The sequence below is a fragment of the Hesperophylax consimilis genome, chromosome 28 (assembly GCF_061612785.1).
Source record: "Hesperophylax consimilis isolate HC1 chromosome 28, BYU_Hcon_1.0, whole genome shotgun sequence".
Lineage (NCBI taxonomy): Eukaryota > Metazoa > Arthropoda > Insecta > Trichoptera > Limnephilidae > Hesperophylax > Hesperophylax consimilis.
Genome location: NC_142863.1, coordinates 7,802,901 through 7,830,237, shown reverse-complemented (window position 1 = coordinate 7,830,237; position 27,337 = coordinate 7,802,901). Strand labels below are relative to the sequence as shown.

Here is a 27,337-nt window from a genome sequence, read left to right as displayed (position 1 = left end):
AAATGGGATAGAACCAAAATGTATCTACTAAGTCAGCTGTGACATCCTTTCCATTCAAATCTTCACTGAAGGCATTTTAGTGTGTATTATATCGATTGATTCGGTATTTTCGACATATTTGAATATTTTCAATACGAAACACAAGTTTACTACACAAAGTAATTGAGGTAGAATCGTGTGAGAAATGTGGAGATCCGAAAAGAGTGCAAGGCTGATGGCGTAACGAGTAAGATTAAGAAATGGACGCTTAGATGGTTTGGGGATGTAGAGCGAATGAACGAAGAAAGGAGTGTAATGAGAATATATAACGCTAATGAAAAAGTTTTACCTTACAATAAAACTTATATTATGTACTTAGCTTTATTTAAAACCTATAAAGTGAGATAAACATTACCATTTTGCAGCCAAATCGACGTTTCTTACCAATTTCGTGTGTAATTCTTAGTTTAAATCTCCCGCCAATGTCACCTGCTAGTTCCAAATGCATCCTTGAGGCGGCGCCAGTAGTGGGACGCCACCAGTGACGCTATAATTTCATGCTTCATTAGATCTCATCAGGCAGCCCTTGCCTAGGTTTTAAATAAAGCTAAGTACATAATATAAGTTTTATTGTAAGGTAAAACTTTTTCATTATGTAGCATAGGCTTTATTTAAAACCTATAAAGTGAGATATTGTTTGTTATCGCCTGGTGACATTATGCTAATGTGAATCAAATAAAAAGAAAATAGGGGCAAGATTTCCAGAAATCAGCTAACCAGTTACAGAGGTTGAAAAAGGTCAGCGACAGATGGGTCGGTGTTGACTCGGCCAGCCGATTCTGCAATTTCCCTTCTATAGAACCTGGCAAAGGTATTGGGACTTCTCCAGTTACCACGTGACAGTATATCGTCCAGCTTATAATTCTGCAGCCAGTTCAGAGATGCCACTGCTGAACGGATGCTGCCAGGTGGATCCTCTACACCAGCATCCCTGAGGACTGTCCTAATCCAACCTGCAATTACTGCCCTGGAGGCCGCTTTCACTGTCCCACAAGTTGTAATAAATAGGCTAGGTAGTATCGCCTGCGCTCTCCGTTCCTTTGACAGTTCTATGACCTTTTCCGTCCAATAGACAGGGTCTATGTTCCTAGACTCCGAGCGAGCCAGTCTCCACCCTGATTGTTGCCAGTCTGCCGAATCTGTCTTGCCACCAAACACTGGCCAAATGGAGATGCCTTCACTGTCCACTGACAATCTTTCAGCTGTGCAATGGAGCAATGTGAGATCGTGGACTCGGCGCCCTGATGCCAAAAGCAGGATGGTGGCTGCTCTCCTTGATGCTTCAAAGAGAGTAATATGTTGAGGCAAATTCTTCTCCAGCCATGATGATACAACCCTCGGGTCCCAAATGGGGGGTTTCGAAGGCCTTAGTCTAGCTAAAGATATCCCTTTTAATATCTTCTTCACTATCGGATTGGAGCTCAGCTCTCTATTGTCTTCGGGAGAGCCTAAGGTACACACCACTGACTTGTGAACTAAAATGGTACTCAGCGATAGCTTTTCTTTGATGTGTAGATCGGCTAGGAACCTGGCTAAGTCTTCAGCTTTGGGACGCGTGGCATCGAGCTGATTCTCTGACGCCCAGCGCTGCCACCTCCGCCATGCCGGAGCATAAGTGCGAAGGGTAGAACTTCTCCATCCGGATCTAAGAAGTTCCTTCTGCTGACTTGACCATCTTGTTAGGTTTTTGTCCCACCCCCACAAAGCCAAATCTCCAGAGTGAAGGACTCTACTTGAGGAGGGGGTTTGTTGGTCCTGGTGTCTATCAGTGCTTCTCCTAGATTGTGAATCGTAAGAGGTGGACCCAAGGCCCGACACTTCAGATCCGCTCTCCAAAATGCCCTTTCCCAACGAGGAGCCACTACCAGGTATAATCCCCTTGCCCTGTTCAGGTGGCAAAGAACCCTCGGCATGAGGCACGGGGGAGGGAAGATCCAAGCCAGCTGATAGTCCCAGTCCCTGCTCCAAGCATTGTGGTAGTCTGCCTCGTCGTCCTGAAAATCAAGAGAAACATACCTTTGAACCACATGCGCTGTCCTAGAGCCAAATAGGTCTATCTCGGGTCGTCCCCATTTTCTGAATGCTACCTCTGTGAAAGAGGGTAGCAAGTGCCATTCGGGTACAGCACGATGACGAGATAGACAGTCCGCTACTTCATTGAAACGACCGGGTAAGTATTGTGCTGTCATGGAGACACAGTGTTTATCCAAAACATCTAGCACTAGTCGAGTACAGCTCAGGAGTTGAGTTGATCTGGTACCACCCTCCTTGCGGAGATAAGATACGACAGACCTGTTATCCGACTGGATCAGAAGACCCGAGCCAGATAGCTCAAGCGCGTGAGGAGACAAGGCAGCCAACACGGCGAGCATCTCCTTTACATTGGAGTGAAGATTCAGCTGGTGATCAGCCCACACACCGCTGAGAAGCTTTTCGTCCAGCTGGGCACCCCAACCCTGATCAGAGGCATCGGTTGTCAGGTAATGCTCAAACAGCGGCAGATGTATAGGTGACGTCATGGTGAGCGATCGAACCCACCATCTCAATTCCCGAGCGGTAGCTGCCGGAATTGGTGATGACTCCCAAGGGTGGTAGTGTCTGAGTCCTAAGCACCCTTTCTGTATGTACCGGCTGTTGAGCCTGCCTCTTGGAACTGCAAAACTAGCAAAGTTTAAAGAGCCCAAGAGGCTGCGCCCCTTATCTAGTGACCACCTACCTGTCTGAATAAAACCCTTTAACAAATAAGATAGGGCTGAAACCTTGTTCTGAGGGAGAGACTTTTCATTAGTTAGAGTATTCCAGCTGATACCAAGAAATTGAACTTGTTGTGATGGTTCTAATATTGACTTATCAAATTGTATATGCCATCCCAAGCCTTGCAAAAACTCCACCATTTCAATAGACTGCTGTTTTAAAGTAGGCAGGCATTGGTTTACTAATAAAAAATCATCCAGATACACTAGAATTCTCATCCCTCTCTTCCGCAGTTCCTGCGCTACCCAGTTAGTGAAGGTTGCGAATGCCTTAGGTGCGGTGGCCAAGCCAAAGGGGAGGGATGTCATCTGCAAGAGTTCATTCCTATAGATAAGTCTAAGGAAACATCTATGCTGCTCACTCACAGGTACATGAAAGTAAGCATGTGTGAGGTCCACTTTAACCATCCAGTCATTCGGTTGTAGAAAAGTAGGAACTCGATAAACGTTTACCAGACGAAATTTACTGACAGTCAGAAAATTGTTTAAATACTTTAAGTTAAAGACCGGCCTCTTTGAGCCATCTGATTTGGGGACCAGAAACATGTTAGAAATAAATGAGGGAGTGGCAGGTGCCGACTCTAAAACCTTAAGGGCTTTGAGTTTTTCTATTTGTTCTGTCATTGCCACAGAAGTCTTAGTGGCGAAAGGGGAGTTAAAGAAATCAATATTATTATTTAGTGGAGGTTTTGATGAAAATGGAATTCGGTAGCCATCTAACATCTTAAGGATGATAGTAGGGGCGCCAAGGTTCCTCCACTCACCTGCGAATGAGCGCAACTGACCCCCTTGAAAAGAGGGCCCACTGTTAAAACCTCTTACGGTCTGGCTTCCCTGCTCTTTCCTTGGGCCGGAACCTACCTCGGGGAGGGAAAGCTTTAGCGGCCCTACGGGCTGGTTCCGGACCTCGACTCTCAGGGTGCTCCCTTCTCGCGATGGTTCTTCCCTGCTGCACTCTAGGACGAAAGGGCTGCGAGCTCTGCACAGTCACAGGTTTAACGGGTGGAGCTGGTCGCGACGTGCTAGGCTGAGGAGCGAGGCACTTCTTCACTCCCCCTAACTTATCCAGCTGGGCCGACAGGAGGTTCGGGTCAAAGAGATATTCCGATGTGGGCGGAATCTTTCGTAAGGCATCTCGGACGTATCCGTCACTGATGCCTCGCAATGCCCCCTCTCGTCGATACTCAATGTGGCTAGCCCGTTTTCCGCAGACCATCTGCATGATGTCTTTGGACACCTTCTGGGACTCAGACCCCGCCGCGAAGAGAGACTGCACCTTCTCGAAAAGAGTGGAAGTGCTCAGTTTCGTGCCCGGTTCCGCACTCCAGTTGACCAGCTCCTGCAAGGAGGCCTTCAGGAGATCAGCCTGCAGGGAAAGAGCATTGGTCAGGGAGCCGCAGAAGGAGTCCGTTGACGTACTGGCCGATTCCTCCTGAGCTAGGCGCTTCAATTCAGGGTTCAATGCCAACATTGAGAAGAGGGGGGTTGCGGCATACGACTTCTGGATCTCGAGGTAGCGGACATTGTTCCAGTTGGCCGTCCCCAGATGCTGAAGGAGCTCCACTTTTTTCACCCTCCCTGGGTCGGCCGATGGTATCTTCGGCTGCTTTAGGTCAGTTGTCCACTCCCCGAGATCCAAGTCGCGAGATGGCTTATTCGGATGGATGAGTCCCATTCCCAAATCTCCTGCCAATTCCTCCCGAAGCGACGCAGGGGTGTCCAGGGAGATGCTGTCCTCGTCATCGTCGTCCGAGGCGCCACGGACGGGAGCCTCCGAACGCTTCTCTAGCAGCAGACGCAACATTTCCTGCATCTGGGACATCTGCTGTGTTAACAGGTCAATTCGCGGGTCGGCGGGAGCTAATTCACAAACCCTCTGCCTTTTGGCTTTGTCTTCCGCGCAGACCCTCGAACGCTTTCCCCGCGTGTCCGTGTGGATCACCTTCATGACTTCCGCCCTCGAAAATTCGGCTTCCCCGCTCTCGGAACGTTCGGAATCCGACATAATCGCGAAAACACAAAGAAACCACAAAAAAACACTAAAAAAAAACACACGAAACTCTATAAATCGCAATTTTACGGAGTTCGAACAGTCACACTGTTAATAACCTCGAAAAAAAAATATGTAAATTTTGCGCAAATACTGAAAAACAGGTTATTTTACGGTATTTGATGTTTGTAAACAAACCAAACGTGTTTGACCTTCGCAAAATAAATGCTAATGAAGCATGAAATTATAGCGTCACTGGTGGCGTCCCACTACTGGCGCCGCCTCAAGGATGCATTTGGAACTAGCAGGTGACATTGGCGGGAGATTTAAACTAAGAATTACACACGAAATTGGTAAGAAACGTCGATTTGGCTGCAAAATGGTAATGTTTATCTCACTTTATAGGTTTTAAATAAAGCCTATGCTACATAATGCGAAATAATAATAAGTCGGTCACACCCGAGGAAGACATGGCACGATCAGGTGAATCAAATTGTGGTCATTTGATAGGTATATATATTATTTGCAAATATTTATTATTTTTTTAATGATAAACTAATGTTTATAAGACAAGGTTTTTTATTCATAGCACAAAGGATAACAAATTATTATAAGCAATGACTAATTATTTTTCAAATATTGAAGACAATATTAGCGATTTCTAAACAATGGGACCCTATCCCCCTCGGTCACTTTTAACTGTATCATACTTCGAATAAGAATTACCAACATTGTCTTCATTTTTTCACCGCACATTTTTATTGGCAACTATCTCAATTTATGATCGCAAGATTCAACCCGAACTAAATGCAATCTAGACAGCGTCTTTTTAGATAAACCCATCTTATTTTTTTTATTTTTAATGTGCGACATCTATTGACTTTTCTGCAAGTCTAGAATGAATATTTATTTTTCGGAATAACTTTATTGAGTAAAACCTCAAATTGTAATATTTAATTATTGAAGACAATATTAGTGATTTCTAAACGAAAATCTATTTTTTAATGAGTAAAACCTTAAAAACTCTCAAATGTCACATCTAGGACTCGAACCCAGGACCTATGTGACCGTATCCTTTTCTGTTTCAGATTTTCGTTTAGAAATCGCTAATATTGTCTTCAATAATTAAATATTACAATTTGAGGTTTTACTCAATAAAGTTATTCCGAAAAATTAACTAATTATTTTATTATTGTTATGTTATTATGTGCCTGGTATATCCATACAAATTGATTGCATTTATTTTTACTCGGGAAATATTTTCAATTTGTATGGATATTTCAGGCGAATAATAACATAACAATAATAACATAATTTCGTATTGCTTATAATAATTTGTTGTAAATATCTATGTCAAATATTTAGTAAATTGCACCCTTGACTTTCAATACAAAAGGAAGTTGATTGTCTACATGAGATTTCGAAAAACCGATCCATCCCCTATTCCCACCTAAAGAATGTTGTACTTCTTGATAAAATTTTGCAACACTTGCCGTTAAAAATAAGAGGAAAATTACTTAATTGTCTTCATTTAAGTACAGATAAAGCCAGGGCAGCTTGTTAATTATACAACACGAGATGTCCATGGTCGACTCCACTAGTCCGGTAATTGTAAAGCACATCACCTCGCAATTAGCGAATTTTATTTAGCCGCCATTAGCCACTAATTACGGATATAATAATTAAGTATTCACGCATAATAAAAGACACAACACACGTTGCGACATTCTCGTTTGGTTAATACCTTCCTTTCATTATGTCAGAGAGCAGGGCCGCCGCGAGGGATAGAATTAGGACTAGTTATGGCCCAGTGTAAACAAATTATTATAGGCAATAATTAGTCGCCTGAAATATACATACAAATTGAAAATATATCCCGAGTAAAAATAAATGCCGCCGATGGGAATTAAACCAGCACCTTCTGATGTCCGGTCAGGTGCTCTGGACTACTGAGCTACGGCGGCTTTTCCAACACGCCAAATAATTCAATATGTACCAGTACTTCAATCAACAATTACTGCTTATTATATTTTTTCACCTGTAAAAAACCAACTTTATTTTGTAGGAAAGGCTTTGTTAGTGGTAAATTTCATTTCTACTCGGGAGATATTTTCAATTTGTATGGATATTTATGCTATGTATAAAAAAACCTTGTTTTATAAACATTAGTTTATCATTAAAAAAATAATACCAGTGTAAACGTTCAAAGATGGTTTGAAAGGAAGATACGTAAATACGAATGTTAGAGAGTTACCCTAACTCCTTGTGGCATTAGTGCTAAAAAATGTGTGTAATAAGATATTTTCATAATATGGCCGATTTTCACCTAAGACGTCTGCTCTTATGAGTATATTTATTATAACTTTGTTATACGGCCGTATATCTCTCTACGTACATTAGCAGGAATAATCCTTCGGGGAATCAAGTGTCCAAGGAATCAACTGCTAGAGGTATTTTCTCTTTGAGAGATCAACTGTCAGGGTATCAACTGTCAGGGGATCAACTGTCAGGGGATCAACTATCAAAGGGTCAAGCGTAATGGAGTCGGCATCCCCTAATGGTGTAAGTTGAGAGTCTGGGGAAATGGAGAAGTGGGGAAATGGAGAAATCGAAGAACAAGATGGTGAAGTTGTGAAAAAGATAGTAATTACGATTTGATCGTACTATTTGCTTATTATTTGCCTTCGATCATTTTGCTTACGATCATTTGGGAGTAACGATGACAATTTACCTATAAACGTAAAGTTTTTACTATACGTGGGAATCTTACACATGTGCCATGGAGATATCTTTTTGTGTGTACATAATAATTTATATAACGCTGAACTCCCTGAAAGATAAACCGATAGAGGTGTGTTATAGGCGTATGTGTATGCCCGAAGTAGGCTAATTTTTCCTTACCTCTAGTGAAATTGATCAAATTTATTATTTAAACATCGAAGTTTTTATGTGAATATAAAATCAATTCTGGCATATGAATCAAACGTTATTTGGAGGATTGTGATTATCGCCAATTTAAATGGTTTGTTGGCTGAATGATTCTGTGGTTCTCCAATCCGCAGAATCTAAGGTTGCATGATTACTCTCATTGTGCAAAAATGAGAATTCGGATATTTTCAATTTAGTTTTTATTTTACCAAAACTCACGTTATTGGTAAAAAAAATTATGAACTAAACAGATCGCGTACGTTAGAGGAGATTTTAGGGCTAAACCGGCGGCTAGACCACTGGAGATAGAATGAATATTTTGCCGCGCGAGGTATCGCGTGCAGATTCACAGTGATACCAGCCTCACAAGAATGTGGGTAAAAGTAATGTTGTCATTATTTTCGGGAGATGTAAACTCCCAATAATTTACCCTACAGTTAGATTGTTTTCTTTCAAAACTATATAGATCACACTTCTAAAATTTATCTGTTCATTGATCGAAACGATCAGTGGCTAGTTCAGGGAGTTAAATTATTGAAGACGTCCCTTGGTTCGGCCGCCCGTGTGCACAATACACACTGGTCATAACAATTAAGCGCCCCTGTCAAAAATAAATTTAAAAAAAAAACGTTTCGTAATCTGTGGCGAAATATAGGCACTTTGTACATTGATTTAAAATATTAACAATGTATAATCAACGAATTTTGATTGCTCTTGAATATTTCAATCTATTGTTCATTCCTGTGATTGCGAGATTGTTTTTTGTACGATGGCAGAGATTGATTACTTTGATTTGCTTTGTTTATATATGTGAGATATTGCTTGAAAAAGCATGAAGTAACTAACGAACTACTTATTTTTTAAACCCAAATATTTGTTTTATAAAATTGCTTTGTTGGGTTGGTCTTGACGGAATGTGGATTTTATAAGAATTATGGCGACTCCAGTCTGTTTGTGCGCTTAGTTCTTCTAAACTAAGTAACGGATTTTGATTTTGGTTTTCATTTCCATATAGAAAATTTTCTTCCAGAAAGTGTTCATTTTATATTTGTATATATTATATTTATAGAAAGTAGAGGAAAGTCGACGTTTTGTAATCAATTGATAAAAAAATATTTTCGGGCGCTTACATTGCAAACGTTGGCTAAACCTTATGAGATACATCAAAATAATGTACTACGGAATTGTATATCTTAAAAAGGCCTACAGAAAAATCCGCGAAGGTTTATTCCCTTATTCTCCCAAGGATAACCCCCAGCTTAGGTCCCTTCCTTCCCCAGGTTTTAATTATTAGGATTTGTTCAAAAATTCAACGACATGTTGAGAGTTCAACCGAGAGTTTCTACTCAAACCTTTTTAAGTATTATAGTCATGGTGTTTTGTATGTTCTAGCCCGAGCCCGAAGCCAACATTGGGTTCTTTGGATCCATCCAGAAGCTAACGGAAGGGGTCCTGGAGTCCCTAGCTGAAAGGATCATCCCCCAAGGTCTGAGAGACATCCTCAAACGGATGCAGGACCAGAGCACCGCCCTGGAGACTATCAGGCTGAGGAGCAAAGAAGAAAACGGAGGACTTGGTGGGTGTTTTTATTTCTTTACCCACCTTATTTATAATTTTTTAAGGTCATTTGTTTTACCAACCTTCACATTTGACATGGTTACAATCAACATAAAGCTCTATTTAGTTTCTTTGAAATTTGAACTTTCCCATTAAGCTTTGATTCTCTGTTCGATTGCAGTATGTTAATTCTTGTTGTTATTTGACATTGATTAACCTTCCCGAACCGGGGGGGGGTAATTCACTCCCCCCAAACGAAGGTTTTGTGCGATACCTAAGTTGTTTTTACATCATAAACTCTTTAATTATTTAAATAATCCTTGTAAACTATTTGATAATCTGTATTTACATAAAAATATCCCATTACTCACTATTTTTTTAAATATTGCAAATTAGATCAACCTTATCGATAATCTTAAAAAAATATCACTGCAAACAAGCCGCGAGCGCGGACGTAAGAGGTGCATTTTGCTCGAAAGGTTTATAATAATAATTATGTCTACAGTCCTTTGTATTACTATTGTGTTCGTACAAACGGGTCTCCAACTCGTCTTGGAAGGAGTTTATAAATAATTTGATTCTTTTAGATTAATCAGGGATTTATTAAATACTCAGCGTATTATAATTATGTAAGTGCCGATTTCCATTCTCTTCTAATGTTTTTATTTTGGTGTGAGAATTGGATTTTGATTTCTAATCTTTATTTTTGATTTAAATTTATCTTTACTTTAATGTTGTTTTGTTTGTTTTTTTGTTTAAATGTATAAATTCGTATATTTTAAAATGGGGGCCTCAGCACGGGTGAACAACCCAGTGAGGCCAACGTTGCTGAATTGAAATGTGAAGTACTGTAGAGTAATGTATCAATAAAAAAAAATAAAAAAATTATAATGGTGACTCGATAGTCGACCTAACTAGAAGCTGGCTAATTGGAATCTGAAACAGTAAGTTTCGCTGAGAGCCTTCCCACTGGCCCTGGTGACTACTGGCCACTGGTTCCATCTTGCGGACTTCCACGCAAGCTCTATGCACTGCCATCTGTGTATGCATCTATGAAGCTCTTACTTCCCAACAATTACTGATGTTGTTTTTATACCTGTTTATCTCAACGGTATTTTTAATTTCATTTGTTAAGGGCTTTATATAATTTGTAGCCTGGAATTATTTATGGTTTTCTAGCCAAAAGATTTATTTATTTTTGAAATGTTAAGTGTAATTGAGACTTTTGTCCTCGTGGTGTAGGTTTTTAAAACATCTATTTGATTATTTAAGGCAATATTAGCGATTCTTAAACGAAAATTAGAAAAACAGAGAAAGTTACGGTCACATCTAGGACTTCGATAGGATCCTGGGACGCCGCTCTACCAACTGAGCTAATGGGACCCTATCTCCTTCGGTCATATTTAACTGTATCATACTTCGAATAAGAACTACCAACATTATCTTCATTTTACCACCGCACATTTTTATTGGCTGCTATCTTTATGTATGATCACAAGATTCAACTCGAACTAAATTCAATCTAGATAGTGTCTTGCTTAAACATATCCTATTTTACATGAATTAATGTAATCTTGGAAATTGAAATTAACCTACTTCCTGACATTCGATCGAGCTGAAAATCGGCATATTGGCTCGTTATCGATAATAATGCATTCTATAAAGTTTTTGTGACAATCATCAATGCGCACGTGGCACGAATTTCTCTGTTATTGGATGACGTTACAGCAGTTAACATACGAAATGAAATATTGGTCCTATCCAATTGGGATTTGGCTCAGTTGTTAGCGCGGTTGACCCCAGTCCCTGGAAGGGAAGGTTCAGTCCTCAGTCAAACCAATATTAAATCACATCTATTAATAAAAGTAGATGTACTGTAGTAAACAAACTTTTTTTTCACAGATTGTTTTTTTTTCTTTCAAATTGAGTAATTGAGTTTTATGGTACTGAAAACAAAGAGAAGTTCTTCAATTTTCTTTTGATAGTTTGTATTTTGACTGATTGTTGATCATGGGTGTTTTCACAGGAGCCTTCGGGCGAAGTCTCTTGAAGGGTCTGACGGACCCCCTGACGCAGTGGGTAGGAGGCACAGGAGACAGGGGCTCGCTGGACTCGGATCGGGGCTTCCTGAACGGCCTGCTGTCGGGGGTCGCGGACTCTATGGGGGACGCCTTCAAGATTAAGGTCACCGCAATCTATCCAGGTCAGCCAGTTTCTAAGTATGATGGAGGTATTGAATATATAAATTCTTATGTCGTCTAATTTTGGTGATATACCTCAGGCTAATTTCTTTAATGTTTAACGACAGATATTATCCTTAATCAATTTGTTAGCTTTTCGGAACTGCTCATATGGTTTCATTGTGTCTCCCGTAAGGGTATCGTCATAGTTAAAAATATGAACTAAACGGTGTTAGAATGAAAATAATATCAAGCTTTATATTAAAATACAGAAGTTTTCGACAAATTAATTAAAATGTACACCTCTATGAAACTAAAGGTTCCGACAGAAATTTGAGAAAAAATTATGAAACTTTGCGAATTTTTTCACTAATTATTTTAATATGAAAAACAGAAAAGTGAGGTGATAATAATGTATTTTACACATTCGTCTAATGATCTATGTGTTTTTTTTCCCTATCAGTAATTTTAATTCAGTGTTTAGAGGAAAAAAATAAAAAATATCTAATAATAAAATCGTATTTTATCAGCTTTCAAAAACAGTTTTTAGTTTTCGGATACGTTCAGAAATATCCCATTTATTTGGATTTTATTACTAATTTATTTATTTATTCATGTTCGGGAAATCGACAGTTTACATTTAATCAGTTTGTACATAAGTATTATACAGTCAAATAAAACCAATTTAGGATTTCCTCCTTGTGACTTTAACTGATACAGAATAATATGGAATAAGTTATTTAAATAAATTATACAAAACAAAGATTATATAAAACGAAAAATTTACAAAACAATACATTTATAATATATAAAATCATAATACAGATATAAACAATAGAGATATAAACATTATTCTCAAACCATCAGAGAAATATTCTTTTATGGACCTCTTGTATTTGGTAAGTTCGGAACTGAAAATATCAAACTTGGATAATACGCTATTGTAATTATTGCATAGTCTGTTCAGGCAAGAATTCTGTTAAGAGTTCGTTTTGCTTTGATCAACCCTGGACAGGACACAAGAGCGTGTTGAACGCGCAGGTACATTGAATGGAATCTTGTTTAGCAACTCTGGGCATTGAATATTATTGTTTACTACTTTATACAGGAATAGTGCATCCTTATGATGCCTCCGTACACTCAGTGAATCAATTTTAAAGTATGAAGCCGCCTCTGCATAATTATAATATATTATAAATGACTTGTAACAAAGATATTTTAGGAATTTGAAATAATGCACACATATTCACCGACTTTCTGAAAGCATCTTTAAGAAATGTAATGGTCAATACGCCTGATGCCTGAAATGGAAGGCTCAGCCGTGAAGGGCTAGGCGCTTTGGCACGCTTTTCCAGTATTTGTAACAGGATTATCACCATAGAATAAAGATGAATTCAAGAAAACAGACGAACTAAAATCGACCGGTCCGTGGCTGAGTTGACATCGCGTTTGGGTCCCACCCAGGCGTAGTGTGTTAAATTCCTCGGCTGGCTAAGTCCTCCATCATAACACAAGCAACATTTTCCGCTTACTGTGGTGGTAGTAGGAGATTTTCAAATATTGTCAGGTTATTTGTAACCCGGGAATGTTTGTCAATTTCAATTCCACTTCCATTTTACACGCAAATACAGCTTAGGTAATCATTATCCACAAGTAGCAGATATTTGTGTACCTAGTATATTTTTATTTGATTGGTTTGATCGAGGATGTATGTTCCCAGGTACCCTGTGGTGCGGAGATGGCCACGTGGCGGAAGCTCAGTCCGCGGAGGTCGGTCTGTTCTTTATGACGGACAACTGCTGTCGGAGACACGACTCCTGCCGGCTCTACATCCTGGCGGGGGAGTCCGACTACGGCCTGACCAACACCGGACTGTTCACCAGGTAAACAAATGCCCACTTTAACTTAGGTTATAGATCCAATTTGGGATGCGGGTATATGTGCCGCCACCCCTGGGAACCGATTATTGGATAACTGGACTGGAGAAAAGGGAATCATATTGTGGTCACTAAATGTCTCGTTCTTTCTTTCACAAGATTTTGCCAGTATGCAATGGTCGTCCGAAACTTATTCCAATCACACTGGGAGGATATTTTATGCTCACATTGAAATGACCTGTAGTAGGTACTTCTTTAAGAATGCTGAGTTTTTGAGTTTGGAGCCGACACTAGGTTAAAACCTCTGTCATAGATCACCCCAAGTTGTTCGCTACATTTGGCGACTTAGCAAAGGTCCAGAATATGGTTAGTTCTACATTTCTTTTATCTATGGTTTTGGTGAGTGGCACTCTTCCAACATTGATGGATTTACCATTGTGTATAGGCTACTTCGCCAACCCTGGATTTTCGGGTCGCTGCGGTTGTAACAGAGAAACAGAGCAACAAGCATTGATGTATTATAGTCAGTGGCAACAAACCATTATTTTCTCAATAGCCCAGAGATGGCCCAGAGCAGTGGGCTTTCCTCTAGGCTAAGGACCGGCGAATCCACTCGTCTTCATCCTGGATTTTCACAGACAACCGACAACATTGACAAGGCCATTCTAGAACTGACAATAAGATTATTTGTTGGAGATCAAGCTGAGATGATTGCTGCAGGACAAGCTGTTCATCAACTACCCACGCTTCAAGAATCAAGCGTCACACCATTCTATTAACTAAGCAAGCCCTTTTTGCCAGACAGTTTTCAATTTTAGGATTGAGATTAGTTTGCAATATAAGTCTTGAATTTGTAACACTCTTTTCATTCTCTAACCCCACTCTTACAATTCAAATATAAATAAAAATGTAAATGTTTGTTCAATATCTTAAATCTCCGAAATTTCTTCACCGATAGCTTTGAAATTTTGACACAACTTTACATTCGAATACGCGTGTGTTTTTATTTTCCTGTATTATATTATAAATGTCACATGTTACAGGTAAAAACACGTTTTTAAAACAGCGTCAACTGTCGTGTAAAAGCAACCCGCGCTACTGTCTGCACAGACTGACCGAGCCACAGCAATGCGTGGCGGTGTATAGCTAGTTTTATATAACTTGTTTCTTACTTGGTACTTACTTAATACTAGGCTTTTATTCTAAGAGATTGCCTTATAACTGATACTATAGGTATATCCTTCCATAAATGTTTGTCTTAGATCCCATTGCTCATGTGACAGCGCCTTCTACCGCTGCCTGAAGAGGACCAATACCCTCGTATCCTCGCAGATCGGCGCCACATTTTTCTCCATCCTCGGACCGCAGTGCTTCAAGAGGGAGCACCCCATCGTCAAGTGCACCAGGCGTACCAGGTAAACAAACCAACTTCTGACATCCAACTATCAACATTCTTACTGAGTTTTGCCACATTACTGAGGACCGTGACCCACCTTAAGATGATCAATCAATGCTTCTCCACTCTTCTATGGTCCTGCGCTGCATGTAGAATCTGATTTCTGATCTCCCTACGTTTGGTATCCAGTTTTTCTACGAGTTTTAAATGTTTTAATGTTGTTATGACTTTTAAATGAGAGTCGGACTCTGTTGTAGAGTTTAGTAGGTACTATAGAATAAGGAGATTTTTATGTCCAAATGTTGTATTCACATTTGTGTTGGTTTCATGGGTTGCTTCTTCGACTCATTTTGTATAAGTCGGCTCGTATGTGGAACAAGCTATCGTCGTCTGTTTTTCATCCTTCATATAATCCGGGTCTTTTCAAGACTAGCTTTAATAAATCCTTTCCTACAGCCTCTACATTAACGCACTTTCTGCACACAATTCTGCTCAACTGGTGGCGATGTAGTTCCCTTGTCTGTGTCTGTGTACATGTACAAGGTCTTATATAAATACATAAAAACAACAAAAACGTATCAGTTATGTTTGCTAGAAAATATTATAAATATCTGCTTTATATTTATTTAAATATAGTGTTCTCCTAATTCTTTATATTTGAACATTTTGTCCTTCGACTTGGCTAACTTCTTCTATAAAGAGACTGTTTCCTGATTTTTAATGTTTGTTATTTGGAAATTACAGGATCACAGGACAAAAGTGCGAAGAGTACGAAGTGGACAAAACGCAACCGAAAATATGGCAGTGGTTTGACAGCCCGACATTTTGATTCTGAAATACATGTTATATTTCTGAGGCATTTAAAAATACACACTTTTTTATTAGTGCAATACCTAAAAGTTAATTTTAGTATCTAATTAATAGATTTGTATGCCAATTAGATTTAAGTAGTTTTTCTTGTAAATAATGTATTCAATGTAATAACTCATTCTAGTAAATCTATCCACTCTATTCCTTCTCTCTTTTATCGATAAACAGGTGACCGGGTATTTCATCAAAATGACAATTCAACCCACCTACAGCAAGTGATATAAAGTCATGAAAAGTGATTAAACAAAAATTAGGTTAAATAGATTACATACGTTACTATTAAACCTAGTTTTTGTTTCATCACTTTTAATGACTCTATATCACTTTTTAAAGGTGTGTTGATTTTTCATTTTGATGAAATATCGTGGAACCGTAATCTGTATAGACCACGCTCAAAAAATTAATGCATCCATTTTTAAATGTATTTTGAAAATAAAATAAAATGGTTTTACTGAGAATTGAACCTTTCAACCCTGGAGCTGAAGTCAACAACGCTAACAACTGAACCAATCCCGAATGGATAAGATTGATATTTATTGCGTACGTTGTAATGTCATCGAATTACCCGACATACTGTCATACCCGACAGAACGCACAAGTGTCCATGAGGTGATTCTTTTTATTTTACTAATAATGTCCGAAAATTGTTACCTGACATAATATATATTTATTTTTAGTGCCTATATTGTGTACACCAGAGCCTGTAAATAATAAATAAAGTAATGAATATGAAAATGTTTTTATTACCATTGTGGAAAGTAAAAATCTCTGCCAACCATGTTTGAATAAAAAAATATATACATAATTCGTTCACAACAAAATATTACGATTTTGAAATTAATTTGAAGAACAAATCCTCTGCATAGATAAACATTTGAGAAACCCTTGTTGGGGTGTAGTGCTGTATGTACTGGATGGTTAAAAATAATGTTATTTGATAATCATTTTGTTTTTATTAGGAAGCTGAAGAATCGAAGGGTTCCGTGGCAACTTGGGACGGTGGCAATTCAACACACTTTTGAAAAGTGATATAAAGTCAATAAAAGTTATTAAAACAAAAAAGGAAAAAATAATAAATTAATTCAAGACTGTAATTATTTCCCTAACCGCCGCACTTTTGAGGTAGATTTTGAAAATTTCACTTTGTTTCAACAATTACCACAATAAATTACTATTTATATACACAAAACATCCCATTAGGTTCTTAGTTTGGATTAATGAAGCAATTTATGAGTATTTAGATTGAATTTAAACTTTCGCAAGTGTCACTCTACATAAAAAGTCCAAAATGGCGGCAAATGGATTTTTTTAATAGGTAAATTTAGAAACTTTGATTGAATAAAAATTGAATTTTAAAGCATTTTTTACTATCTATCCCGGCTGTTATATTTACCAAAAGGCCTACAAACCTAAACTGTTTAACCTAGTTCTTTTTCCATCACTTATAAAAAGTGTGTTGAATTTCCCGGTTACCGTACGAAGCCATTCAATTACCGGTAGGTACCGTACAGACTTGATTACACCTGACTTGATTGTACCATCCCTAATAAAAGCGTTCGTTGGCAACACGAGTGTTTTATTTATGGCAACATTGCTCAGTTTGGCATTTTGCTTGTTTTGGCGCCATTTTCGTGCGTGACAGTTTGTCAAAACAGAACCTAGATGTGTTGCGAATTATTAGTATTTAGCCAAGAAAACATGACGAAATTGTGCATTTCATGTCTAAATTTATAAGGTTTGCATTAAATTCTGCATACCGAAACTATTCGGTAAGTAAAATTTTGTTTATACAAACATAACCTATACGCTACTAGTCGACGATATTGAGCACTTTTATTTCGTTATATTTCCTATAATTTTTCTGAAATATGAATCAAGGAAGCTTTGGACTGATAAGTAGTGATATTTATTACTAAATCTTACTTGAAAACGGTCATTACGAAAGTTTAAAATATATATGTTATTTATTTTCAGGTTCCTTTGTTTTCCATTTGTGAAAGAAGTCCGAGATTACTTTTGAATCCAATCATGGCTCAAAAAAGTATCACGTCGTTCTTTTCCAAGACCCCGATCAAGCCTGTTATTATTCCTGTAAAAGAAAAGGTTTCCGAAGACAAACGACTTACGCCAAAAAAGGAAGTTAAACTGGAAAATGAAGATAGTTGTTCTCCATTGAAAATTAAAGGGGTAATGTTGTTTTACATCGAATTATCAATCGAAACAACAAAGAACAACACTTGATTTCAACTTAAATATCTAATAGACAACTATTTAAGTCGGGGGTTTGAGTAAAACATGCTCAAAATGGGTTTTTTAGGGTTTAGTTTGTGTTATTTTAATAATTTTTGTGTATTTCATAACCTTCTAACTTAACTTTGATTGAGAAAAAATGGAACGTTAATACTTCTTTTACTATCTCCCACCACTTACAAGTTATTTCTTGTAGTAATTAAGTTGAAACTATATGCTATTAATATTTTAGCGGAATTCAACAAGTTCATCATTAATTGTTTACGAATATCTGATTATAGCGAATGAATGGAGAATATATGACGCAAAAGTTAGTGTAAAGTCAAGGAGGTAAAATTTCCGTACTCCGTTTACTTCTTAATATGCACAAAAATTATTTGAATAACACTTCATTTCAATTTAATTAGTACAAGAAAGAATTATTTACGTCAGGGGAGGTGGAAAAAGGTGAACTACACACAGTTCCAATTTAAGCAGGTCCATTGATAGATTCCTCTATCTTAACAAACCGATTGCATTCTTTAGAGCTCATGCGTCAGGTGGGAATACTGTCCTTGTTCTACAGGTATTTCAATGGAAGATGCTCGGAGGAACTGGCAATTTTGGCATGGTCGGGAAACACGCCACACACGCGCCCAATATTTGTACACAGTTGACATTTGTTTATTGTTTATTGCGGTATTTTGAGTAGGTACATAGTTATCTATGTCCTAATACAATCCTTATATACATATAATTATAGTAACACATTTAAAATGAATCAATCACATATTTTCGTAACTTAATTTTAAATGTTTTTATGTTTTCTTCTGATTTTATTTCTTCTGGTAGTTCTCCAAATATCTTCAACATATATATGAATCCTATAATTTCTATACCCGCTATATCCGATTTTTTGACAAAATGATCTGAGTATGACATCTTGTTCACATTTTTGCGAGCAACACGAGGAGCCTAAAATTGAGTTTCAAAACCCTCCTTATCACGACCAAAAACCATGTTAAAACTGCGAGTGAGAAACCAAATCCGCTATATCATACAGAAAGTTACTATCAAAATCCGCTATATCGGATTCAACGAATCACAAGCAGTTATTTTGCCAAAATACAATATGGCCGCCGCTCTGACGCCACGCTCGTGTGTCAAAATGATCTACTCGTGAGTTTCTAAACCCGCCATGTCGGCTCAGTTGACTTTCAAAATCACGAAGTGAGTATCAAAATCCGCTATATCCATTTTATTTATCGAAATTACTTAATTATTGCTAGACATATATAGAAAAATAAATGCTTTTCGAAATTTTATTACTCCAATTCATTATATAAAAAATTGTTATGCATTTACTTATGTACGCTAGAGATGTGACAGTTTTTCGCGGTTTTCTCCAAATCAATGAAAGTTGATATAGCGGGTATAGAAATTACACGACTCATATCATATTTGTCACATGAGAATGGGTCGTTTCCTACAATATGGGTCTCTTCAAGACAAATGTTTACTCTTTCCTCTCCTTAAAATGACCCTGCACCCACCCCCAACGATGGTATAAGCCCAACGGAAATTATTATCTGTGCAATATTTTCAGACAGCTAAGTAGGCAGCCCTTGAGGTGATTTTTCACAAAAATGGTGTTATATAAATTATCTAATTATTTTTAGCATTATTAGTAGACAATCAATGCAAATACAATTAATTATTAATAGACATAATATTTTTTTTGTAAATAAATCCAAATTAACTAATGACCTATTTTGTTTTTAGTTTCTTTATTTAGATTTGCGTGTTTAGATTGAAGCGGAATCTTCCGGCTAACTAACATTGCGATAATTCTAACGACAAAATTAATTACGCTTATAAATTTTTTTACCAAATGTGAATTAAAATTAATGTTTTTCCATCTCCCCCAACTTAAATAGTTATTTATTGTACTAATTAAGTTGAAACAAGGTGTTATTTCAATAATTGGGGCGTATTTAGAAATTAACAGAGTATGGAAATTTTACAGTCAAGAATGCTCCAGAAGTGGTTCTGGCATGTGAAACGATCAAGTAAATCTAATAGTTGAGTCGGGTCATATGAAGAGTTGATATAACAGAAGAGTGAAAAATGAATTAAGCAAGAAATTGGCAGATTTTTGAATTGTACTAACATCTCAATTTATCTCCAGTATTTCATCCAATGTTATTGTCATAAATATGGTTCTTTTCGTTTATTTTTAGAGAGGTTCAAAGAGACTCAGAATCGACAGCAGCGATAGCGATTCTAACCCACCTCCAGAGAAAAGAGCATCAACGGATGTACGAGAAACAGAAGAAAGCGACGCAGAAGTTAAAAAAGAATCCCAGGATTCCTCGAAAGAGAACATTGAAGAAGCCATTAGCGAGGACAAACTTGAAAAATCTCCAGTCACAAAGAAAACAAAAGAAAGCGAGAAACAAGTGAAGTCTGCAGATAAAAAGACACCGAAGAATTCAAAAAAAGAATCTAATGTTAAAAAAAAATCTGCTGAAAAGAAGACACCAAAAAGTTCGAAAAAGGAACTGACATCAAAAAGTTTAAAAAAAGAACTTAAAGAAGAAAAAGATTTGAATATAAATAACGCAATCTCTCCCAAAGAAGAAAAAGTTACTTCATCGAGTGACAATGAAGAAGACGATGGTGTTAGCAAGAAAAAAAAAACTAACGCTAAAAAGAGTGCAATTTCTAGTAGTGATGAAGAAGATATTGATGTTAGCAAGAAAAAAAAATCTAAAGCTAAAAAGAATGCAATTTCTAGTAGCGATGAAGAAAGTGCAGAGAAAATGGACTGCTCTGAAGAAAAAGGTGAAGGCTCTGATAAAGATAGTTCAATAGAGGAGAAAAAGGATACGAAATCACCGAAAGATGAAAAGAACGTAAAAGAATCACCTAAAGATAAAAAGAATGTTAAAGAATCACCTAAAAATAAAAAGAATGTAAAAGAATCACCATCACAGCAAAAAAAGGCATTTAATTCTTTCTTTACTAGCGTGAAGAAAACTGATGAACAGAAAGATGGTAGCGAAACCAAAAAAGAAACCAAAACTTCCGGCAATGATTACGATCCGGCGAAGCTAAAATACCATCCGATTGACGATGCAATCTGGTCCAGGGATGAGAAGGTGCCTTACTTGGCTCTGTCCAAGACTTTGGAGAAAATCGAGGCCATATCAGCTCGGTTGAAGATAGTGGAGATTTTGAGCAACTTCCTGCGTTCAGTTTTGGTGCTCACTCCGTGTGATTTTCTGCCCAGTGTGTACCTCTGTTTGAATCGATTGGCGCCGGCCTACGAAAGCGTTGAATTAGGTAAGATACTGTTTTATTAAATTCTCTCTCCCCTTTCGGCTGGAGACCCAAAATACCTGATGAATCTACTCGATTCTGTGTAAAAGAGTTGAAAAATTTTTGAAACAGTTCACCTGATTGACAATCCCTTGTTAACAGACCAATTTAGGCATGCTGAGTCTGTTCTTTAGGTATTTTAATGGATCCTGCTCGAAGTAAATATCAGCACTGATCCCCTGTGAAACTCGAGACTCTAGCAAAACATCCGCTCGACTCGTTTTTGTATACATCGGCTCGCATGTGAAACGAACTATCGGCCTCTATTTTTCCTCCTTATAATCCCCTCTAAGACCCGCATTAATACATCCCCTACTTTAACACACCTCTCAACGCTGCCCAACTGGGTGGTGATATGTTCCCCAGTCTACACTGTGCAGAGAGGGGCGCTCTTGTGAGATGTAACATGAAAAATAAATCTTTCCGACACCTTTGTTGATCATATTTATTGCATTACAAAATTTCGACGTTTTCAAAAATTTATTTAAAAATTACTCCGTCAGTTGTGTTTACATAATAAATATAAACAACATAACAAAACCGGTTAGTAACCGAGTGGACAAATGCATTGAGTTCACACTGCGGAATTGTGGGTTCATTCCTCTGCCAAGCCAAGTCCTCCTTCATTGCTCTCAAGCATGCAGTAGAAGGAATTTAAATATTGTCTTGTTATTCGTAATGTTTTGGTTAACTTCCAGGCATCGCGGAGACAACCCTGATGAAGGCCATCGCCCAGTGCACGGGACGCACCATGGCGCAGGTGAAGGCCGACTGCAACTCCATGGGAGACCTGGGCCTGGTGGCCGAGCAGTCCAAGTCCAACCAGCGGGTCATGTTCCAGCCCACCCCGCTGACCATCCGTGGTGTCTTCGATAAGCTCAAGGACATTGCGCAGATGTCGGGTATGATATTACATGATGCAACATCTAGGTAACCGAGTCAAGACCTGATCAATGACAGCCTCTCTCCTCTTTAGTTCTGTGAAACACAGTGGGCAATATTAGCATTTAGAACTACATATTGATATCGTAAAGATCTGCAATATCCCGTTTATTCCCCGAAATTTCATTTTGAAGAGCTATCAGATTCCGAGAGTTACAACAGTATACAACTACTGACCTTCTAATAACCTCAAGTGCACACCACTGTTGAATTTGAAAGTCACCTCTGGTCTGAAGCCCCAGAATAATTGAAAACATCCTCAACTCTGCTGTAATGGGCGATCCATTTGATAGATTCCCCTGTATTAATAAGTGGATTACAGGCGTCGGTGGGAATGCTGTCCTTGTTCTTCCAGAATTTCAATTTAGGATACTTCGAGGAACTAGCGTCATTGATTCCTTCGGCATCGGTGCACAGTCGGGAAACACATTATTGTTATTGGGTTTATAAAAACAGTTTATTTTTAAACATTTGTCGCATGAGAATGGGTCGCTTCTATCTCTCTGTGTTTCCTCCCTCCCACAATATGGGTCTCTTCAAGACTCAGGTTCATTCCTTTCTTTGAATGATGACAATGATCATGGGATTGTGGAGTTTATTAAAATAAAATAAAAACTGGGATAGCTGGTATATTTGGCAAATTCACTCACTGTCTAATAATCTTAGATTAATTAAAAGAGAAGATAGGTTACTGAGACAACGCGCTAGATTCACCAAACTAGGTCCAGTGGGCATACTTGAGATTTACTGCATTTAGTATCGCACATAAGTGCGTCGGTAAGACAAGCTGTCACCGGCTGCCACAAGCACATTGCTCTAGGCACTGTTTTGTGAAAAAAAACACCTTCCTGTACTTTTTAGATGTAAAGCAAAAACTAAATCAAATGTTTTTTCCATTTGTATGTACTCAAAAATCACTTATTATTTCAATAAATACAATTATTCACAGGGCTTTTTGCTAACCGAAAATTTTAAACATTGAATAAAATAAAGTGAGACAGCAAACGCAGAAACATCTAAGTGTATGAAGGACAACCTAGTGACAGTACATCATATTTTACTATTCTGCTCGCTCATTTAGTCGTCGAGAAGAAGGGGAAAATTGGCTTAAAACGACCCACTGATGGGCGAGCATATCCGCAGCGAGCATGTCCGCAGCGAGCAGTTTGATCATGACATCACGCGATTTATCTGGCGAACATCATTACTGTGACTTGCATACTTGCCGCGAACATGCTCGCCCGTCAATGGACCGCGCTCGCAATTGAAATCTTTGAATGGCTATCTCTTTCTAATGCATTGTGTTGCATTTAGCTATGAATGATGTTATTTGTAGCCATTTCATTCATTTACATATATTCGCTGTGGCTATTCTTTTCTTATGCGTTTCATAATTCGCTTTCAATGTAGAAACAGTGCAATATTTTTTGTTTGATTAGTACTAACATAACTCATGTATTTATGTCAATACTAATAATGAATAAATTGAAACATTTATATATTTTGCAGGTCAATCTTCAATGGCCAAGAAAGTGGACAAGATACAAGCCATGTTGGTGGCATGTCGACATTCCGAGTCCAGATATCTCATGAGGTAAATTATTTATTATCTTTTTCATTACACAAAACCCCGGCATTGCTATTACACCGATTGACACCCCGCAGCCTATCCGTGGGTCTGCGGAAATGTGCTACAACAAAGCTAGAGTAGAATAACAATTTAACACTGAATTCAGAATTAACATGACAGTTTAACACTGAAGTCAGAATTAAAATGAAGATTAGAATTAGAATAATAATTTAGCAATGAACCTACAATTAAATCGATGATTTATCTCTGATACTAGCGTCAATGTAACAATTTATCACTGAAGCTAGAATTGGAATGACAATAAATTAACATTAACATCTCAACCTTAAACAATTAAATCATGTTAAAAATATAAATGACAGAATTCTTGACCTTGTCATTTCAAACATAAATAATAGTAATGTCAGCGAATCGCGTGAATCAATAGTATCCATTGACTCTCATCATCCCCCTTTACAAGCGACCATTTATTTGGCACCCATTGAACTCCTTAGTCCCCAACCTCCCGTTCACGAACTAAACTACAAGAAAGCCGATTATAATCAAGTGCGGTTATATCTTTCTTCGCTCAATTGGTCCCGCATTTTTATGTCTACAAACGTAGAAGAAGCAACAAATGTGTTCAACTCAAACCTTTATGATACTATTGAAAATTGCATACCAACTTCTATTGTAAAACGTAACGACTGTTACCCAAAATGGGTTAGTACTGAACTAAAAAAACTCATTCAATGTAAAAAAATTGCCCACATTAACTTTAAATCCAATAACTCCACTGACTGCTATAAAATTTTTTCTGTTTTACGAAATAAATGTAAAAGTCTATCTAAAAAATGCTATTCAGATTATATTACAGATGTAGAGCAGACTATCAAGTCAAATCCAAAACATTTTTGGAATTATGTGAATTCTCTTAAAGACAACAACGGCTGTCCTCGATCAATGTATTCAGGGCGAAAACATGCTGACAGTGATCAAGAAATAGTTGACCTCTTTGCTGATCATTTCTCAAGTGTTTATGAACAGAAAAATGATAATGTAACTATACCTGAATTTAAATACACCAATGTAACTGACATATCAACATGCCACATTTCTCTGGATGATGTTAATACAAAGATCAGATCTCTAGATTGTAAGAAGGGGTCAGGTTCTGACAAAATTCCACCGGTATTCATAAAGGAATGCGCTCAGTTTATAGCAGCTCCACTTCAACACATATTCAATCTGTCACTTCAAACTGGAATATATCCTGATCCTTGGAAACTTAATCACTTGACACCTGTATTTAAATCAGGTGATAAAAATTGTGTTTTAAATTATAGACCAATTTGCATACTGTCTACCACCCCGAAAATGTTTGAAAGTATTGTCTTAGATAAAATTGCTGTTAAGTTTAGGCATATTATTACTCCAGAACAGCATGGTTTTGTGACCGGTCGGTCTACCACAACCAATCTTCTATTGTATGAACACTATATCTGTGAAGCTTTCACGTCTCGTGCACAAGTAGATTCAATATATACTGACTTTTCAAAAGCCTTTGATAAAGTAAATATTAATATCCTTCTCGCGAAACTGCAAGCCCTTGGTATAAATGGATCATTCCTAAAATGGTTGAATAGTTACCTCTGTAACCGCGAACTGATGGTAAAATTAAATAATAAAGTCTCATATAAATTTAAAGTAACATCTGGAGTTCCTCAAGGCTCTCATCTGGGCCCACTTCTCTTCGTATTGTTTATAAATGATTTATCTTTATGTTTCGAAAATGTCAAATTCATTCTATTTGCAGATGACCTAAAGCTTTTTAAGATTATAAAATGTTTAAATGATGCACTTATCCTTCAGCATAATATAGATAGACTTGCTAGCTGGTGTGAAATAAACAAATTATTCCTAAACGTAAAAAAGTGTTTCCACATGTGTTTTTACCGTTCACGGACTCCAATAACCATATCGTATTCAATTAACAATAATGAAATTGCATTAGTACCATTTATCAAAGACCTTGGTGTTATTTTTGACAGAAAACTTACCTTTGATCGTCACTGTGAAACAATTTCCAATAAGGCCATGCAAATTCTAGGTTTTGTAATGCGTAACACAAGGACTTTTCAAAACATTGAGTCAATTAAATTACTCTACTGCTCTCTTGTGAGATCGCACCTAGAATATGCATCTCCTGTATGGTCTCCGATTTATACCTGTAACTTACACCGCTTGGAGAAAGTACAAAGAAAATTTCTTCGATACGTTCAATTCAAATTGAGACAGCCTGTAATTGATATCTGCTATAATACATTAATGTCTGGTCTAAATCTACCACTTCTTTCTACCCGGCGAACTATTAATGACATTCTTATACTTTTTAAATTACTGAACAATCTCATAGACTGCCCTCAAATGTTAAGTGTTATAAATTTTCGTGTCCCTGTTAAATCAACTCGACTCCACCATCTCTTCCACAGTGACAATCATAGCACTAACTATTTGTATCATTCACCGTTGGCGCGTTTTCACCGCACTGCCAACACGTATACAGACCTTTTTGATATTTTCAAAACCTCACCGTCTTGCATCAAGGCAAAAATACTTGGTTATGAATGTAATTGATATGTTTGTGAAATGTTAAATGTCTGTTTGTACTGCATCATACTGACTGTTGTGTTCTTCTTTATGTGTAACATATATATGGTGTTCTATACATATACATTCCACATATATACATATATGTGAAATGTATATGTATAGCATCAATAAAAACTGCTTGTGGATGTATTATTTTAATGAAAAATGCTATTTCTAATTGTCAAGTCTCTGACAGCCCTGAACTGTGTACTTATAATCCAATGTTTCACATTACTGTAAAAGCCTTTTATGGCGTTTAATAATAAATAAATAAATAAATAAACATTGAAGCTAGAAAAATCAGTAACCTGATAGCCAGCTTCTTGGTCAATATTCCACCCGCCTTCAAAGTGTTAACCTCATGATAGTTGTGTGGACTGACATTAGTGCTTATTAATTTACTGCTGTCAAACTTTCAAGGAACTGAAAATAAAACTTCTTACATGGGAACTTATCAAACGAGTTTCGATATATAATGTATAATAATAAGGAAGTTGAGTCCATTTTTTTTTATCAATGTTCGCATTCAAACTTAAATACTGGTATTTTTTTTTTTTTTTAAAGTTTGTTTTCATAATTAAATTAATTCTCAAAGTTTAAATTTTATTAAGCCCGCCAAAACGAGCGGAATCCGAGCGGTAAGAGGCGGGGTGTGGTGTGACGTCATTCGAACTGTGAAAACCACGTCGCATAAGCATTTTGTATCGAAAAATTTGTAATTCTTCAACAAGGAATTCCAGTAATTTTTTTACCAATGTTAACCGTCTATTAGAATTGATGTTATTAAAAAAAAAAGAAAATTGATTAAGATTTCATAGTTAAATTAATATTTTAAGTTAGAATATTTGCTTTTCTCGCCCGGTACGGTACTTGTACGGTATTGCCGTCGCTACTTGTTGACGTTCCCCGCGCGAATTCAGGACCACCGCGCAGAAAAGTAAAGACCAATAGTAAAATAACGGTTTACAGCCCA

General features: G+C 37.5%; 2 protein-coding genes across 5 annotated transcripts in view; both read left to right on the top strand.

Moving 5' to 3' along the window:
- LOC149410119 (phospholipase A2-like) overlaps positions 1-16,178 on the top strand; it is a 54,838-nt gene extending 38,660 nt beyond the window's left edge. For 3 of the 4 annotated variants that reach the window (XM_089649028.1, XM_089649030.1, XM_089649027.1), the window contains 5 exons: positions 9,103-9,286; positions 11,294-11,470; positions 13,168-13,330; positions 14,587-14,739; positions 15,465-16,178. In XM_089649028.1, the coding sequence (XP_089505154.1) occupies positions 9,103-9,286; positions 11,294-11,470; positions 13,168-13,330; positions 14,587-14,739; positions 15,465-15,549 (762 nt within the window). In that variant the 3' untranslated portion in view covers positions 15,550-16,178. The remainder of the gene's footprint in view (positions 1-9,102; positions 9,287-11,293; positions 11,471-13,167; positions 13,331-14,586; positions 14,740-15,464) is intronic. The other variant, XM_089649029.1, reaches the window with a different exon arrangement.
- Positions 16,179-17,201: 1,023 nt separating this feature from the next.
- LOC149410118 (DNA ligase 1-like) overlaps positions 17,202-27,337 on the top strand; it is a 30,411-nt gene continuing 20,275 nt past the window's right edge. The window contains exons 1-5 of the mRNA XM_089648946.1: positions 17,202-17,359; positions 17,565-17,777; positions 20,060-21,164; positions 21,899-22,102; positions 23,652-23,736. Of these exons, the coding sequence (XP_089505072.1) occupies positions 17,309-17,359; positions 17,565-17,777; positions 20,060-21,164; positions 21,899-22,102; positions 23,652-23,736 (1,658 nt within the window). The 5' untranslated portion in view covers positions 17,202-17,308. The remainder of the gene's footprint in view (positions 17,360-17,564; positions 17,778-20,059; positions 21,165-21,898; positions 22,103-23,651; positions 23,737-27,337) is intronic.